Source organism: Rhopalosiphum padi, chromosome 1 (genome assembly GCF_020882245.1).
Source record: "Rhopalosiphum padi isolate XX-2018 chromosome 1, ASM2088224v1, whole genome shotgun sequence".
Classification (NCBI taxonomy): Eukaryota; Metazoa; Arthropoda; class Insecta; order Hemiptera; family Aphididae; genus Rhopalosiphum; species Rhopalosiphum padi.
In genome coordinates this window covers 82084014-82104217 of record NC_083597.1, presented here as the reverse complement: position 1 = coordinate 82104217, position 20204 = coordinate 82084014, and the positions used below count along the sequence as shown (strand labels likewise).

The window sequence follows — 20204 nt, the reverse complement described above, 5'->3', positions numbered from 1 at the left end:
AACTTAATATACTTGCACAATAATAAAAAATTCAGATAATATTATAATATACATATTTTTTTGTAATAATTATTTTTTAAAGGTTTATTTAGAGATTTTCAAGACTGTGTAGTGTGTAGTATTGTATTTATTATATATACTATATAGGTATATATGTTTTATATACTTCAAAGTTCAGACGCATTCAATAATATCACACTAGTTGTTACATTTTTTCTTGTTTTTTTTTTTTTGTAGGATGTGTTAAAACGTTTATTGCGAACATGTATGCATAATTAAAAATATAATCGTGTTATATGATTGGTGTTGCTTGTATGAAGAAATGGTGGAAGGGGGGATGCGTTGTAATGAAATTCTAGGAAAAAATTGTTTAACCTATGACTCGCTCATATATATATATATATATATACTTATACATATATCAAATATGCATATTTGCTCAAGGTCATAACGTGAGCCGGCGAATAAATTTAATTCGAATTTCATAGATAGTATAATTTTTTGACTTTCGCTCGTTGTTTTGGCGTCGGTGTAATAAACACTGTGCGTTCGATGTAAGTCATAAATTGCGCCATTAATGATAAGAGACGTGTAATCCATAATAAATTTAATTTCTAACAATTAATAAATAATAATTATTGTACTGTCTTGGCTGCAAACGATACGTTGGCGTTGACGCGTGAATAAAAACCTATAAGAATATATTAATATTATATACAGACTTGCGACATGCATATTGTAGTTAATAAGTAGTAGCACGCGCACTGCAAGTGTACAATACCGTTTTTTGAGTCGACTGTACGTTTTAATTTTAATAATATGCAAGTTGTTTATTTTTTCTAGATAACATACACGTGTGCCGGTTGAAAAGTTAATTTGTTCAAAATAATATGCTCTGTATACAATGTATATATTGTATACACTATGTATATATATATATACACCGTGCTTTAGAATGGGCGTTACAACCCATAAATATACTCTTAAGATATTATGCATATTATCACCTACATAGATGTTTTCGCAAACAATGTTTTGTAACGACGAATACATCTACCGTATTTAATCGCGCGTACAAAATAATTTAAATGTACCTTGGTAAACACTTATGTTTAACATAAATTCACTGCATCGTTCGTTTTCAAAAGCAAACCGTTTGGGTTCTTTATTATTCATTATTTGGTTGGTATTCCTTTTTTAGGGCTGCATGCACACACATTTTTTTTACGTTGGTTATAAGTATAACTTATATCACATTATACATAACAATAGTCCGTTTTTTGTTGTTGATTTGAACACGAGTGGCGCTGTAGGTTTTATAATTTGAACATTGAACCGCGCGCGTTCGCTGGAAGCAATTGTTGTTTTAATCGTTACGCCGTAGACTATATTTTAATGTGATAATGCGTGATAAAAAAAAGATATTCTTGATATATCTGTTTCTGGCAAACAACAATAATAATTATTTTTTCACGGTGATTTAAAATAAAAAGTAATAATAAAGAATAATCGTTTGAACAATTGGGCACCAACCCTTCATTGTGCACGCGTGTTGATTTTTTTCCACAATGATAATGTTATTAATTATATGGTATGCATAGAAGTTCGTGGCTATAGTATAAACACTGTACAATACATAACGGATTTATAACCGGTCTCGACGATTATAACAAATTGTGTTATTTTCGCGTGTGTACACATTAAAATATTTTAAACGATAAATGATTCGAAATTAAAATGTGTGTAGATGTACCGTTTCTATATTGGTACTTAAGATGTGTTTGAGAACAATGTAACAAATACTTTTGAAAAATTTGCGTTTTGGTAATTTTCTATATGTAATGATTTTGAGTAAAGTTTTAACTGTGTATAATACAGTTTTTATTTGAACATGTATGTCGTATGGCATGTACAATATTAATATCATTAATACCATTAATTATTTAGAAATATTTTTTATATAATGCTGCCTAATTAGTTTATATAATTCCTTTATAATATTTTGTACTTATCAGTTATCTGTTTGGTAAGATTGCGGTTTTAGCAAAAACCTGCTGTTATAATATATAACTATTAATAAAAAGCAGTATCGATTTCTTAATAAAAAAATCAGATCGAAGTCCAAATTCGACATATGATAGCATGTATACGGCAGGTTTTATATTTTATAACGTATTATAACGTTTTCTTTGTCTTATGCAAATAATCCAGATCTTCATTCCATAAAAAATTTCAATTATTATTTACTTTTTATTTTAACAATATTAAAGTTTATATGAGTTTCTTTGAACAAAAACACTTTGGTTAAAAACAGCTGTAATAAATTATAATCTTTCAAATATGATATTCGTATTCAATTTTGAGCGAAAAGAAGAAGCTATTTTGGTTTTACTTTGATGTGAGTTTTATTTTTGAAGACTCTTGAATTTTTTGTCCAATAAAAAATCTCAAAAGTTTATTGTATCATAATCATAGCACTGCACTGTTTTAATACAACAGATACAGATGGTAGGTACTTTAGAGACTTATACTTTTTTCAAATGGCAAATACTTTGTAACTTATGTGACAGATGTGAATACAATCCATTTTCTAATTTTACATGTTGAAAATAATTCAAAATATTGTTTATTGAAATAATTTGGGTGTTTCATTATGATATGATTTATTGATTTCGCGTAGTTTACATCTTTGTGCATATTAATATTTAAATATCATTGAATTAGTTACTCTGAAAGTTTTAACTCGTTAGTCATTTATTCACATTACTACATATTCATTTTTAAAAAACGAAATGTGAAAAAATGTTTTATAAATTGCAATGATTTATTATTGTTTTAAAAATAAGAAAAAAAAATTATCGACCATCTTATGTCAATGTGGGTGAAGCGAATGCCCTGCAATGCCCAGTTTGTATTTTTCGGCATTTTAAATTACTTAAAGTTTTTAAATGCAAAGATGGACAAAACTAAACAAGATTTAACTTTAGATATTATGACACTAAACGTCAATGGAAATTAAAGATAATGTAGGTACTAGGTACATATGCTAATTATTGACACCTTAATTTGGTATATTATTATATAATATTATAATCCTCCATTTGATTAGTGTTGTCACTTTGTCAGTTTAGTATTCGAAATACTAATAATGTTCCTCTGTTCAGTGTGCAAATCTTATTAAATCTTTAATTATTGTTTATTTTGTTCCTGTAACGGAAGCTATTAAATCCTATGTACGAGGTTCCATTTAGGGCTAAATTATAATTTACTAAAGCATTATAGCATTTATACATTATTGCATTGCTGTCACAGATGGGCAATAAAATCTTTGGACTATAAACTTAAAATATTATAATATCATTAAAAATACAAAAAGGGATGTATAATTATAAAACAAAGTGCAGATACCAATAAGGTCTATAAAAAATATTTTTAGGACCACTAACTAAAATGTCGTAATATTTTTGACCACGTAAATAATAATATATATATATAAATAAAAGCAGATAATTATTGTATTAACGATATAATATATATTATATTACAACAGTAAATTGTAATAAAATATTAAATATATACGCGTAGCATATTGACGTTAAACGAATAGCGCCGGTAGATATAGAAGGGATACACATGATATATGATACATCCTGTGTACAGAGAGTGCCAGTGGTCCTTATCTCAGTAGTTGAGTATATTATTCAAAGGAGGGGTCCCTCGGCTGTGCGAAGAGTATGTCTATTGTAATGTCTACGAGTCTTCAAGCAACTTCATGTCAGTTTGTACTCAGTGTATCATATGAGTTTTGATTTTCCAAAACACTTACATCAGTTCCATCGTATTTAATTGAATTTTCAACAGAAATTATCCATTATAAAACTATTCAAGCGCCGTGAAATATATTAATATCCTAACATATTTTCTCTATTTTAGTATCGGAATTTATATCATAAAGTATTTTATATTATTCATTTATTTATATTAATATTTACTGTTAAAAATAAATACTAATATATTAATATTATATTTACTTGTATTTCATGGAGTCATTTGTATTATTTCTTTACAGATGAAACAATAACATTTTGCTTTCTCATTTCAACAATTAATACAAAATATATATAGTAAACGTATAATACCTGCAATGTAAACAGTTTATTTTTCTTTAAACTAGGTACCGTAATCCCGAGCATGTGTAATCCAAATAATTCTAAGCAGATGTATATTGTCTGCTTCAAATGCTTAAATAGGTGGTGTTGATATTGTGTTATATTTTCATAATTTCTGACAGAATTGTTGATCTTCATAAGCCACGTGTCAGTAACGTGTATACAGTGTGAATTCGACCTTGAGTGTTCGCCTTGGTTGACGTGATAAAATATGAGTCCACATGGTTGATGACAGGTGAAGATTATTAAACCACCAGAGGGCGTTCGGTGATTGATTATCGAAATAGAAAATATAATAATTCGGTTCGTCTGCCAACACAACTACAATATCATAACATTAACGTCTAACTTATTAATATAGAATATTATGCTTTATCTAATTTGTTGTACTATAATATGAACTCTGTGCGTTACATTTTGGGCTAATGTGAAGTTATTTATTATTAATGAATCACGTGATTTTGTTATGTGACTATAGAGTATAGATGTTTGAAGGACAGTCGTGCTTCTAAATTATTAATATACAATGAATTTATTCCTATTGTTCACTGATTTTAGTCTCCGAATATCATATTGATTATTATATTATAGATGATTCGTATGTGTGCATAATATAAAAACAGAGCTACCGAAGGAGAGTACATAGTGCCATTGCAATATATATATATATCATGATTTTTACGCAGGATAATATAGCACTTTCCTTACAAACTTACAGTGGATATTGAAAAATGTATTTGATATATACAGTTGTATAACATTTCAATGCGTATTGAACGGTCGTATTTTAATGTTTTCAAACAATTGTAAAAAGTAAACAATTTATTATTCATTATGCACTTTTGGAAGTCATGGCGCAATCATTTTGAACAGTTCATTATTCAGACTGATTTAGGGGGTGATTTCAATAAGAGACATTACGTTAGGGTGAAGTGTTATCCTGTGCCATCAGTTGTTAAGGGTGATATAAAAAAAATCACTCGCGGTGATAAAGTTAAATATATTCGTATGATATTAGGTGCCCCTTATTGTTGTTTTCAAACAAGTTTTGTGTTATTTTAACAAACACGTAATGCCTTTGCATGATGATAATATTATGATTCCTAAACTTCTGTGCAAGGCATTAGCTACAAATCTACCAATTGCCATTGCCACAATATACAGTGTATTAAAAAAGTTTGGTGAAAACGTTATATTTTTTAATTCTCTAATGAGCAATTTTGAATATTTATAATATTAATAAGCATCATAGGTATAATGCAAATTTTAAAATATTTTTTAAATTATAAAAATTTTTCCACTATATTTTACAGAAACACTGAACAAAATAATTATAATATCATTTAAAATTTTAATTTATATCGGAAAACTTTTTGAAATATGCTCAATTCACCAAAAAATAAAAATAAGAATAAGAAACTGAAGGTGTTATTAAATATTTAAAACTGAACTTTAAAAGAAGTGAGAAAGTAAAATCTGCTGCTGTATAATAGGTGTCGAGTATCACATTAATACAATTATATATTAAATGGATTCAAAGGACACAGTTGAGGTGGATCAATAGTAACTGCTTTATTATACATTAGATTAGTCATTAGTGCCACCAATTTAACATAGGTAAATTGAAGATTGTTTTTGACAATTGTGAATATTCAAATCTAGACTAGGTTAATGCAGTTATAAATTTGAAAAATGTATTTTTGATTATATCATTGAAAAATAATTTAATATTAACTGATTATGAATAGTAGGTTATTAATTAATTAAATGAAAATAATGAAATTGAAAACAAATATTATTCAACTTTTAAGTCTTAACCGATCAAAGTGAAGTGTTCTAAAGTATTTACATCATTTTTCAAGCTTAAAATGTTAATTAATGAATTCCATCACAACTTAATATAAGATTTTTTTTTACAATCCCAATGCAATTATTATGACCAAAATTATAGATACCGCATTTTAGCTTAGCACAACTAGAATAGTACAACAACGTATTTCCTATATTTGCTGTTTATTTGTTCCCGTTAAAAATCCAACAATTCATCATTTATTGTTAGTCGCTTATCACGCTTACGCTTTGTATTTACTTGATTGAAGTAAAACGATGTTTACGATTACAGTTGTAATGAGACCATATGAGGGCAATTACGACGTCGATTGTCCAGCGGACTCCAATTATTGTGGCGACTCGGAAGAAGAAGAAGACCCAGAGCGATTGTTAGACGTTTGGCTCGGTGAATTGGACTCGTTAGCTTCGGTAAATATACAAATTATAACATACACCGTTATTGTTAGTATGTACTACTAATTAATGTGTTATTCAGCATTTTTAATAGCTCTAGGCGTTTGTTAATTTTCGCGCGTTGTTTCCAAACGCCTCGGGCGTTTTAATTATAATCAATAAAAATCCGTCTGGGATAATATATGTATGGTTTACTTTTTCCCTATATTTTTTAAACAAACCATATTATATATTATATATTGTAAAATGTATGAATGATTTATATTTTCATTTAGCGCGGCATACAGAACCACTGATCTAGGTATTCCAGATAATATCTATCGTATTTGTAATGATTCTGAGTAGAAATAGGTTTATTATTTTGGTAATAGGTAATATCTATATATAGAACTGTATGTATATAGATAATGTGGCTTTATGAGTAACTTTGTATTCAAATGTCTAGTAATAATATTTAATATTTATTACATTTGTATCGCACAGGTTCACTAATCTTAGGTAACTTTTCACTTTTCCCGCATGTAGTAAAATGTAGATAAACTACTGTGAATAAAATGAGAATATATATTACCTCTTAAAAACGTAACCGCCATAAGTTATACGCTACATAAAACTGTTCCAAAGTTTTTTTATCCCGAGAAAAAAAAAGATTATCAAACAAATATATAAACATAATAAACTGAAAAATAAGACCTATATCGCTGTAAAACCTTAGGCGTAATCACCTTCTTCTCGCCGAAGTAAAATCTAGAAAAATCATCTATATAATATAATATATTTAAGAATCGATTTATATTATTATTACTTTATAATGGAGTTATAGCGTGTGGATTGGGTGCTTTTTAAGGTGTGACTAAAATTTATGTATTGAATGAAATGTTATAAAATGTGAACGGTATTTTTTTATTTTTGAAACAAATTTGATTTTATTACGTTTTACGGCTTGGGCGTGACGCGTCCATAATTGCCGAAACACCAAGTAACCCTCTATAGTCCCAGAAGACGTTAGGTTATTAAATGGAAATAATATTATATTACACTCGAATCTCGCTAAATATATATTACAAAAACCGCATAGTCTGTATAAAATAATTAAATCAAATGTTTTATTCTTGGAGATAACATTAATGCGCGTGACTAATATTCTATTATACATATCATTATTGTATTTGTTATAAGTGTTATTAAAACGGATTGTTATACCAATAATTGTAATATTGATACAAAAATAACTATAGTAACTACCTACTAAAAAACGAGATATGTATCAAAATTGGAAATATCGAATCTGCTGTGCATATTGAGTCGAAATATATTGTTTTATAAAAGAACTGTAGTTTATAGACGTAATTGCAATCTAAGATAGATAACACGACTACGGACCGGGCAAAAGATGAAAGATTGAAAAAGTTTAAAAAAAGTCGTCTAAAATTACGCAGAGAAACCAAAAACACTACGAAAGTACGAAGCAGTGAACGTTAGACGAATTAGCATAGCTCGCCGAAAATAGTATAGTAGTTATAAGTGATTGAAATTCGATTCGAGAAGTACTCAAGAGAAAATGGTATTCGATATATATGCGAAAATAAAATAAAATATAGTTATACTATTGTTATTTTTTAGTGTGCTCCTGAACATTTTGATCTGGCACGGGTCTGGTCCGAATAATAGCATCAACAACAAGAATAACAATAACAATAACATCAATATAATATATAGTGTATATACACACAAAAACTGCTCAACGAATATTATATATTTATCTTTCTCTCGATCAACAAGTCCGTCACGGTTATGTCGGGATTTCGATCGTCAAGGACGACTTTTCGGGTCACGTATGGCGTAGATATATAGGTATATAGTGTGTATGTATATACACATCTAGGTGGAATCCATAAGTATATATAATATTCGGCCCGTCAACAGATGGCATGCGCCCTTATTACGGCGGCGGCGGCGGCATCAACAGCAGCTGCAAACGTATCCTTGCCCCGCGCCGACGTGTGCACTGCACGTGTCTGGTCTTCGGGGCAGGTGGCGCGTGTTGTAAGTACGCTGCACGATGAGTCGAGCCGTATGCGCACGACCGCACCTGGCCAGGTGCTCTGCGACGGTATAATGTACATGATTTATACTTCACTTACCGCGTGTCGTGTGTGTGAGATAGGTACATAACACAACACCCGGGTCAATTAAGTCGGCGATCTAGGTGATTCGAAAATTGATGCTGCTGCGGGACGTCTTAAATCTGTTCGGCGAAACCCGAGCTGCAGGCTCCGGATTTGATTTTCGTCCACCGTGGTGATTCAAACACCGTGCTACATAATTATAAACATAATATTATGTATATACTATATTGCTGTATACGACTTTGTATGTTTTTGAATAGGTACGCGTTCGACGTTCATATTAATATATATTATACTGTAATTATTGCTGAAAGAAAAAAATGTATACAAAAATAATTCGTATCAAAAGTGTACAGAATTCAGAAATTCACAAATCAGAATTTGAATAAAATCATTATTGAAGGAAATTATTATGTATGTGACCATAATATACTGGGTGAATCACTTTGTAGCACGTATAACATATAATGTTAATAATAAGGTTCGCCTTTTCGTGATATGACGTTAATAATGTGTTCGGTACTAAACATCGATAAACTGCACAATATATTACAGTATATGCTATATTGAGTATATTGTATACACAGATAGAGTACAATATACTTTTATGCACTATCGGGGTTACGTATATTGTTCGACGTTTCTTGGCTGTATATAGACATGTGTGACACATCCCGCGAGGATACGATTTCCCGCTGTATACAATATACTGTTCGCAGCGTGACATTATGGACTTGTTATTGAAATACATAAATTCGTGTTTGCGTCATTTATAAAGACTCAAGAATACAACCCACGAGTGGAGCGATAGTTTAAGATGTTCGTCCCTCCGATTTAAACAGTTTATAATGTTGCGGCAGCCGGCAATTTTATTTCATTTTGATTAACACGACAATGGAGTAACGGCGGTGGTGTAATATTGTTATGCAATGTGCACACTCGATTACCAATTTTAAGCGATTCACAAATATATTAAAAGTAAGGCATATAAAGTTGTCTATAGTGGTTCTATAAACATTCAATTAAAATTCAGATTCGTTTAACTGCCACACATTAAATTCATTAGTTATCTTAATTATTACGGGTAGAAAGTGTAATATGTAACGGTTTCTTAATAACTGGTTTAATATTCAACAATAATTATACTATAAATTAATACAGTTTATTGGAATATTGTACTTGCAAAAAAAAAAAATACGCTACTCGCTTCGCTCACCTCTGAACTGAAAGGATAGTGGTGCGTATCATTTATGTTATTCTACATACTAACGTAAAGCGTACGACTTCTTATCTTATCACAATCAAAAACAGAGTTCAAACTTAGAAAATATCAAGATTATACATAGGTATATTCGTGTTTACATTTCTTTACCGTTTTTCCAGATTCCATTTACACGACTTATTTACTTGTTGAAAATGTCTGCAGATCTCCAATAGTAAATTACAAATTTAGACTCAATTTAACTTTCGGAAAAGTTTTTTTCTTTTTAAAACTAAAAAAAATATTTTCTAAAGTCATGATTTGCATTTTAATGTTAAAGAAATATTGACTGGTGTTCAGTAGAGAAAATGACTACTATATTTTGCATTCCACCGGAAATATAAAAACCATCATTGTCATTTTATAATGTATACCAGCAATTTATGTATATATATATATATATATTTGTCAGTAAGTTTATGCGTTTCTAGAAATAAAGATAAATAATTATATGAGCTTATTATTTAAAATTTACATATGTGGTCCCATGAAACACGCTTGTTTTAGACTATTTTAAATAGTATATTATAATCACTCCATAATTTTTGATGACATTTAATATTAGCCACGTTGCAGTGGTGTAGCCGGTGTAAGGTTATAATAAAGAGGAGCTATTTACTGAAATTTACGACGATAATATCTTAAGGAGTTTTAAAGGACAGAAATTGTCCATTCCAACCGTACGTTATCAGTGCAGCACATTAATTTTATAATCGGAGTTTTAAAACCATTAAAATAGTGTACTTATACTAAAAATCTATTGCTATAAGGGGTATCAATGAGCTTCTATTATTGCATAATAATATCAAGTTAATTATAGTATACAATATTAGTATTTTATTTTATTTATTTTTCGTATTAACTTTAGTAGCTTTATAATATTACTTATTTATTAGGTACCTACTTCATTACTTTTTTAATTAGAATGTTGACAACAATAAATTAAGGCCTAATAGTTTATTGTTGAATGAAAATTAAAACTTTGGTTTTGCTAAAAATATACGTCTTTCTGTCCATCATACAACTTTATATTTAGTATATTCACATTTTGTTTACATTTCTATGATAAATTTATTATTATTGTATTATCAGATTTCTTTACCAACGAACTAAAATATGTATTGATTATTACATAATTTAATTATGCTATTAGCTTAAATATAGTTATTCGATTTTTACTATAAAACTTATCGACTCATAGGTACACAATATTTCTGATTGCTCTTGGAAATATTACTGCATGTATTTAGGTTTATATTTGATATGCATAGACAAAGTTATGTGAGCTACATCAATTTATACCAAAACCTTTAGTTGATCTTAATTTATTGGTTCTAAATTTGTTAGAATTCTCATTATCGTCAATAATTTCTATACACTAATTTTTGGTGCCTATCACAATATTGTTGTAAGTTAAATGGTTTTTAATATTGAATTATTTGACATTCAAATCAGAATTCAATGAATCGATGGTAGCATTTACATTATTAGTATAGAGTTTATTTGAAAACACATGTTCAGCGTTTGCGAATACACAAATACATCACAATCAATCTTATATTTGGATCTCTTTTCTTTCAGTTGTCGTACCGACCTAGTAAACACTTTGAATTTGTTTAGTAGATTTATGCCTCGTTGCTTTGTTTCCGATTTAGTCTTTGATCAATTTAAGCTGTGTTAGTGATTATGATTGGATTTTCTCAATCCGTAGATACCGTTTTATAGACGTGTGATCTTTCTTGTCCTTTGAGTTAGCTCTTTCCTCCGTTTTGTTTGCTTTTGCCTATTTCAGCTGTCGTCAATGGATTAGTTTTGCATTTAACTGTTTTGTAGCACTGATGAAGGACTGTTTTTGGATAAACTCGCGTTTTGTGAATTAAAGCGAAAGCAGTTCCCGCGACGATGTCTATTTAAACAGAAAAAACGAGATGCTCGAGTTATACTTTAACAAGCCTTCATTCTCTCGATATTATTGAATTTTGGATGTGCAATCGTTTATAATACTCCAAGCTGAGATCAAAAACATACCGACCACAGAATCAGGAGTTGCAATTTCGATATTAGAATAAATTTCGGCGGGAGTGTGTTGACGGTTTTCTAAGCACCAGAGACCATCATATTCTTCATACTCATTATCCATTGGTATTGACACAGTAATGTTCTTTTTCGCGTACCTCATCTATTGATAAAAGTAGATAACAATATAAGAAGTACTACAGATTTCTCATTCGTATGCGAGATTCCATTCGTAGAATACGCTTTGTTTTTATACCAAGTCTCTCGATTGTTTTTCATTCTTCTGGGCGCCAATGCGTTTTGAAACAATTTATTTATCGACTGATAATAATTCTAAACTCGATTGTTCGCAATACAATACCAGTTGAATCGGGAAAAACTGAAGCAACCGCCACGTCACATCGTAGAAGTGTTGCAGCGTTTTCCCCCTGTCTCGTAGTCCGCCTGACAGCGTCCCTAACATTTTATCATAATATGATAAATATATAACAATGTATATATACATCACGTCGTGTGCGAGTAGAGTGGTTACAATGTGTACAATGTGTACTGGTGCGGTGCAGTTATCGATGGCCACGGTTTTCCGGTTTTCGCACGCGTCGTTAGTTATCGTATATCGACTTCGACTTACTATATAGTTGTAAACGACAACATTCCCTTACGACGCCCCGCCGATGGCCGGACCCGCGGACCTATTATAATAAATACCTAACGTGCATTAATAATAATAATAATATAGTCGTATATTGTGTACGTGTGTGTTTGTACCTGCACTACTTACATGCGATTGCGTTTTCGCCGCGCTATCGCGGAAAGTCGTCGACACGCGAGTCCGCGCACATAATATTATACCCGCAGCAATAATAATAATAATAATAATAACGACGATGATAATATTATGTTTTATCACAGGCCGTGTTTGTAGTGTTTGTACACACATATTATTATTATTATTATTATGGTCGCACAAATCACAATAGCGTGTGTGCGTCGTCGTTAAAAGTCCAACTGGTTTGTCGTGTGTGGCAGTCGTCCTCGCAGCGTGTCGTTATCATTGCCGTCTCGCTGCGACCCGCCGTGTCGGCGACAACATCGGCGGCCGATGGCGCCTGCGTACACGAGTCTTATTAATTCTCGTTGGTACGTTTGAAATAAATAAAAAATGTAAAAAACATAAAATATAGCCGCCGACCGTCTGGCCGGCCATATGGCGGTGCCAAATCGCTAAAAAACCACACACACACACACACGATTTTCGAGATTTGTTGTTTATCGAAATCCGTGCGGCGTATGTAACGCGCATTCCCCGCAGTAGGGCGAATAATAATAATGTCGGGGACGACGACGACGACGATGATAATAACAAATAACAGAACGGTGGAAAAAAACAGCCACAGGTAACCGACGCGCGTAAAGTATAATAATAATATTATATATTATTATGTTAAAACGTATATACACATAGTACACACGTATAGGTATATAACAACACCGCGTAAACGAGTTTCGATGTCGGGCGAGAATCGGATTTCGAATATTATTATTACTCGCTGCGAGAACATCTGCCGCTCATCGATCGTCTACACAGCAGAGTATAATATATTGTACGCTCGCGCGTCTCTCTCTCTCTCTCTCTCCGGATCGTTTCTGCTACTACTGGTGCTGCTGGTGGTGCTGTTGCTGCTGCCGTCGGATCTCGATCTGATGCGGTGTCTCTGTCGGGTATATTGTGTTACCGCGAGACACGGGCGGGACATGTGTTGGACGCGCACTCACGCACATGCACGCGGTCTCTTCGAGATTGCACCTGGCGGACCCGGCCGTATAATACCGTTCCAGCGGCAGCTGTTCCTCCGGTCCCGGGACACCCGGTCGTCGTCGCGATCCGAAGACCGGCCACCCATCCCGAGACCCGGAATCAGTTCTCGACCGACGTCCGCGGACGACTCATCGCCTTCGCAATGTTCTCGTGCAAGACCCGGTACGCTTGCGGCCGGAGCGGGCAGCAGCACAGCGACAGCGACGAGGACGGCAGCTACGGGTTCGGGGCCGTGGGCAACCGGACCAGGGCCGCCGCCGGTCATTCGCCGTGTTCGCCCTCCGACGATGGCGACTATCACATATACGGCAACCTGACGTTCGGTTACAAGCCCATATTGAAGACTCGGCTGTCGAGCGCCGCGAGTTCGGTGCGCCGGCGCGCGCCCGTCAAGCGGACCGTCAGCTTTTCCGGCGTGCACCGGTCCCCGCCGTCCCCGCCGTCGCCGATCAGACGTCGCAACAGCTTCCGGCCGCCGCCGCCGTGCTATTCGGTGGCCGTGCGCCGGGCCTCCAGTTTTTCCACCACCCGGAAGAACGTGGCCCAGATGATCGCTCAGAGGCAGCGCATGCCGTTGCCCGGCGAACGGATGATTTTCGCGCAGCCACCGCCGCCGCCGATGGCCGCAGACGGACGACGCGTTTTTGCGCTTCCACTGCCGCCGTTGCCCGTCGACGAACGACGCACGAGCGGCAGCGACGTTACGCCACCCGCCGCCTCCCTTCACACCAGCCGAGTGGTCGTCGACGTGCACAAGACGTCTATTCGCTCGGAAACGCCCCCGACCGCGGTCGCGCCTACTGTAAGTACCACGTTCTTAAATCGCTCGGTTTTCCTCTGCGCGTCTTTCGCGGAAAAATCGTCACTTTACGACTACGCGTGTTGTTACATCATCGTCGTCGTCACTTTTATTATTATTATTATTATTATTACAATTATTATACTGTTTTGCGGACACGACACACTCGTGAAAAGTGCGCACGTAACGTACCGCTCTTTTCCTTTTCGCTTCAATAGCAATGATGATGATAGTAATAATAATAATAATATACAGTAATGCATAATATAGTATATTATTATATATATATATGTAGGCGATGTGGGTACCACGCCTATTGCGTGCTCTCCGGTGTTTTTAAATTATAGTTGTGACAATTACTTTATTATTATTATTGTCGTTGCTGTGTTGTCGTAGTCGTATATAATATACGACACGAGAGCACGTATAGATATATTATACAATAATACAATATTATATAGTAGCCGGTGCAGGTTCTCTTGATTACCGAACACGTATTGTAGGATAATACATTTTATGATATTCGACTAAAAATAAAATTATATCAAATCAACAACACGTCGTCGCTGGACTAGAGCCCCCCCCAACTTTTACCTAGAACACGCATATACTTGGTATAATATGTTACGTTTTCGCGAATGTCCCCGGTCGTATATGTAAATTGTTATTGTTTATCTATTAACGATTAAACGGAGAATTTGTGCGTACGATGATGCAAAACATTGATATATTGACTTGTCAAACGAAAAACTAACGAAATTAACATCACATCATAAAAGTTTAACCAAGTAAAATAAAAATGTAATAGAATAAGCTCGAATTAGCTCGTAACCTAAATTTTCGTGTATAATAAATTTATTGTTGTTATAGTATCGATAGTACCTAATAAACTAATAAATAATAATCATTTCCATATTATACGCGACTGAATCCGCTCGGTCGTGTGTATGCACTTGTATAAGGTAAATCATGTTATCTGGGTATCTTTTGCAAGAATTTATATAATATATTAATATGTATGCATTCATAATGTAACATTTATAATATGTATAATGTTTAATGACCATCTAACTGTCGGGAGTAACTATTTATTCATTTATTAATTAATATTGGAGCACCTTTTTGCCGTAACAAATTGGACATTATTCGATATTATGATGGCAGGTAAAATACAAAAATAGGAATTCACTAGTGGCGCTATCTACCTAGTGAGTATTTTAAATTGTAAATACAAATACACATATTTTACGACAATAATCATTAACCAGTAAATAATTTAATAATGCGAATTTCATAGTTCACTGACGAACTCTAATATCAATTAAAAATTAATTAAAATTGTTTATTTAAAAAAATAATTATGATAATCATTAATCAAATTGACATCAACATTAAAAATGTACTATTATTTAAATCTTATTTTTATAATAAGATTTACATAAAAAATAAAAAATAACAACAATCGTGTGATAGTTTGAAAATGCTGACATTAATAATTCCACGGTCGTTGGTAAATGTCAAAAAATTCCCGAAAAAAAATACCGGAACGTCACCATTACCATAGCTAAAAATCGATTAAAACGACGTTCCCTCAATCCAGTATAAAATATGTAGATTAGCATAATAGCTTACACTAGGTTGTATTGAGAGGTGCTTATTAAAAATACATTTTTGTAGTTAATGGGTAAAATGTACAAAAATTACATCCCCCTTTCCAAACTCAAAACGACAAAAAAATTACGCTACCGGGCTTACATCGCGTAATATATAGCCGCATAGGTCTTTCGATAAAAATATTACATTAATAATATTATAATATAGGTACGCTACTACGCCCTAACTAATTATTAGACGAATATTCGGTGGTTTATTAATGGAACAGATACTGACTTTTTACTTATTATTATGCATCGCGTACGTCTGATAATGGTAATCATCGTTACGGAATATACATTATTATATGGAGGATCGCGAAGAACAATGGCGCATTTAAAACATTATAATATATTATATAGGCTTTCGAGTCTTAAAAAAACGCATAATTTTAATCGAGTCAGTTGACCTAACACAATGCGTATACAGGGATCATTGTTTCCTTTTTAATTGAAAACATAATGTTTTTTTTATTTTTGTATTAAAACGACCGCGCGCCGTCTACGCTGTGTACCGTATGCATATTATATTATGCGGGGTTGAGTTATACTTTATATTAACGCGTAAATGTTTTTTTTTTATAACCACCGCGTTGTTTAGGAACCGATATATTTTACAACGTTCATCCGTTTAACGCCTCGCTTGTTATTATTATCATTGGGCCGACGTCGCGCAATGACGATAAATTAATCAAAAAATCGCGTGAGCAATACAATGTTATGTGTACGGTGCTGTTTAACTGCATGTTTTAATAATACATAATACGAGTATAATGTTCGGTTCAAAAATAACTATATAATTTTTAAACTAGCGCCATGTTCATAATAAACGCATAAGCCGCCACTACCTCGATCGTCGTCGTTAAAAATGTAAAATTTGTGAATGACGTTGAAAATGTTGAAATAATAGTATTGAAACGGTGATAATAAACTTAAAGAACAGATTTTCAAGTTTTTACACGTAGTTATTGAGTTAAGGCAGCTCAACGGGACTGAAATATGGGGTAAAAAATAAAAAAATATTCGTAATAAAAGTTTTCGAAAAAATGTATCTTACATATTAATGGATATTGCATATTTTGTAAGAGGATATTCGGCATATATTTCTTAATCAAGAATAATTTATTGTGTTATTGTTGATAAAAATATATATCATATTTGTTCATTTTTCTTATTGTAATTATTCTTTTAACGCAAGAAAAATATGTTTTTAATTTAAAAATGAAAAATGATAGAATAATTAAATAACTTGTTTGCGCTTATATATATTCAGAAAACTGATATATTATAAACTGATCATTTGTTTAAAATGTAACTAAATTTAAATAATTTATTATAATACGTTGTGCAATGGTAAATTTAAATATTATAAATTTATTAAGTTTAAAGCAAACATACACTATTATTTAACATATATTATATTATTATTCTGTTTATTATTGTAACTTGTTTACAAAGTTTTAAGCTATTTGAAGTAAAAAAGATCTATATTTTCAACATATTTTTCCAGTTTAAGGATTAACTAAGAGATTGTTAAGATAATATATTTTGAATCCGCTCTTTAACTATAATATAATATATTATTTATATATATATATTGTGTTTACGTCAGATGCGTCGGAATCTTGCGTGCTCTATAGAAACAGCGGTATTACGTAATAAACGATTGAAAAATAATATATAATAAGTAATAACTGTTGTAGGGGGAAAAATTGAAAAACTCCATATATTTCAATAGTATGTTCGTAGTTGGGATTTTAGTAAAATATAATACGAACCCGGGCGGATTCGTTGTATTGGCTGAGAGGGGGAGCAGTCGCGTTTGTGAAGAAGTTTTGACGTCGCACGAACACAAAATAGAGTATAATATAATAATATGTATATAATATGAAAACCAAAACGTCTGAGGGTTGTTCCCCTCGCCACTTACATGCAGGTGGTTCGTGTATAGTTGTGTGCGCACAAATCGAAGACGTACTGCACACGCGTATAACTATATACTACATACGCGTATACTATATATATCATTGAATATTTGTTCGATTACGTTCGACTGATGGTTTTTTCATTATTATTATTATTATTATTGACATATCAACATTTTTGTCTGTTTTTGTTTTGTAGAGTTTGGATAAAAGCCCGTCCAAGCCAGTCGAAAATGTCATTTTGAAAGCACCTAACGCCACAGACATAGCTGGTCAGCGGATGGATTCTTATAGATTCTCGATGGCAAATCTAGAAGGTAAGATTGCCGATGACGAAATTATAAATGCGATGTCGTTATTATCGGAACATATTATAATTTATATAGTCGCCGCCCTCGTCACTATGCAACGATGTGTAATAATGTATCGTTTGTTTTTTCGCGTTTCAGATACTCAAGACGTAGACTTAGATGCCGTGTTGGGAGAGCTATGCGCCTTAGAATCTCAGTACCAGAGTACGAATAGTCTATTGGATTCGGAAAAAATTGGTATGTAAATCATTATTATCATCGTCCGTTTCGGGTTTATAAGATATAAAAATATAGGTATAGATGACAATAATGACCATTTTATTGTTTATTATAGATTACAATACAATAAACAGGATGCTGTCAAATTCAAATCAGCCGGGAACAGGTAAAACCCGTCATATTATTTGAATATCAGCTGTTATTGTATTGCACCGCGATTTATTCACGCAGACAACAACGACCATAACCCCTTATCGTTATTATAATACGCCGGCAGGCATTTCGGGTTTTCCAATTGTGCGGCAAATCACAAAAATCTTTTCTTTACGAATTTTTTTTTTACGTAGTAGATATATATATATAGGTAGTGCCCATTTTATTATTATAATTCACAATACTGTTATCGTTCCAATAATAATACGTCGTCTGGGAAGGGTCAATATCAGAATAGAGGCACCTGGCCAACATATAGTTACGACACTATTCTACTCTGGTCCAACAATTGCGGTTTCATTTTTGGCCATGGTTCAAATGGTAATGAATCAAAGAGACCGTTCGTGACATTCGGTCTGTATACGTTTAAAACTGAGTGGTAAGCCCAAATCTTTGGACTTAACCCAAATCTGATAATGTTATAGTAACTCGGGGGAATACCCTTATAGATAAATCGCATCAGTCAGATTTCACTTATCCCTTTTTTTTTCATCACATTTTTCTCCCGATGCATATCCCACCGCGGCACTATGTAGATTTACACTACATAAATATATTATACCATATGAATCAGTGTTTTAAATTAATTTTTTTTCTAGTGAGGACTGATAGTCCGGATAACGATTCCGCGTTCTCTGATTGCGTATCGTTGTTGTCGAGCAGCGAGAGTTCAGCTTCGAGCGGCACTACCAATCACTCTGGAAACAAAGTATGTAGTACGATTATGCAGTTAATCGTTTTCATATTATTAATTTTATTGTCATTATTATGCATATTAAGCATATTGCATACTATCGTAAACTGTCATCCGACTATTTTAATAAATTATCGATTATTACAATATTATATTACGCGCATTGTGCCGCGTCGACGGAATCGTTTTAATGATTGTTATTCGTGTTTGTGCGCAGGAATCGTCTAAAGCGGATAAAATCCGTCTGGCCCTACAAAAAATGAAGGAGGCCAGTGTGAAGAAACTATTCATCAAAGTGTTCAATGACGACGGTGGAGCAAAATCGTTACTAGTCGACGAGGGTATGCGTTGTAGTTACGTGATGCGATTGTTAGCTGACAAACATCACATTAATCTCGGACCGCGCTGGGGGCTCGTCGAACATCTGCCGGACCTTCATATGGGTATGTCAACTAAAAAAAAAAACGATACTTTTGCAACACGTGTTGAATTTCTGTTTTTATATTTTTTTTTTGTATACGTTTTTTTAGAACGCGTTTATGAAGAACACGAGTTGCTAGTAGATAATTTAATGCTGTGGACCAGAGATTCTAAAAACCGTTTATTGTTTGTCGAGCGGCCCGAGAGAACGTTAATATTTGAAAATCCTTCGTTGTTTAATACAAGTACTCAGTCGCTCAGCCACGCGACTAGTAACTTTGCCCAAGTAAGTACTCACATTATACATTTAATACCTAATCGTAATACTTTAGA

General features: G+C 32.9%; 1 protein-coding gene across 3 annotated transcripts in view; it reads left to right on the top strand.

The window, feature by feature from the left end:
• Window positions 1–20204, top strand: part of LOC132931945 (amyloid beta A4 precursor protein-binding family B member 1-interacting protein) — a 40992-nt gene that overhangs the window by 17767 nt on the left and 3021 nt on the right. For 2 of the 3 annotated variants that reach the window (XM_060998063.1, XM_060998062.1), the window contains exons 2-8: window positions 6292–6428; window positions 18214–18331; window positions 18464–18562; window positions 18660–18710; window positions 19357–19466; window positions 19669–19894; window positions 19982–20157. In XM_060998063.1, coding sequence (XP_060854046.1) covers window positions 6297–6428; window positions 18214–18331; window positions 18464–18562; window positions 18660–18710; window positions 19357–19466; window positions 19669–19894; window positions 19982–20157 — 912 coding nt within the window. In that variant the 5' untranslated portion in view covers window positions 6292–6296. Of the gene's footprint in view, window positions 1–6291; window positions 6429–13568; window positions 14441–18213; window positions 18332–18463; window positions 18563–18659; window positions 18711–19356; window positions 19467–19668; window positions 19895–19981; window positions 20158–20204 lie in introns of those variants that run through there. The other variant, XM_060998061.1, reaches the window with a different exon arrangement.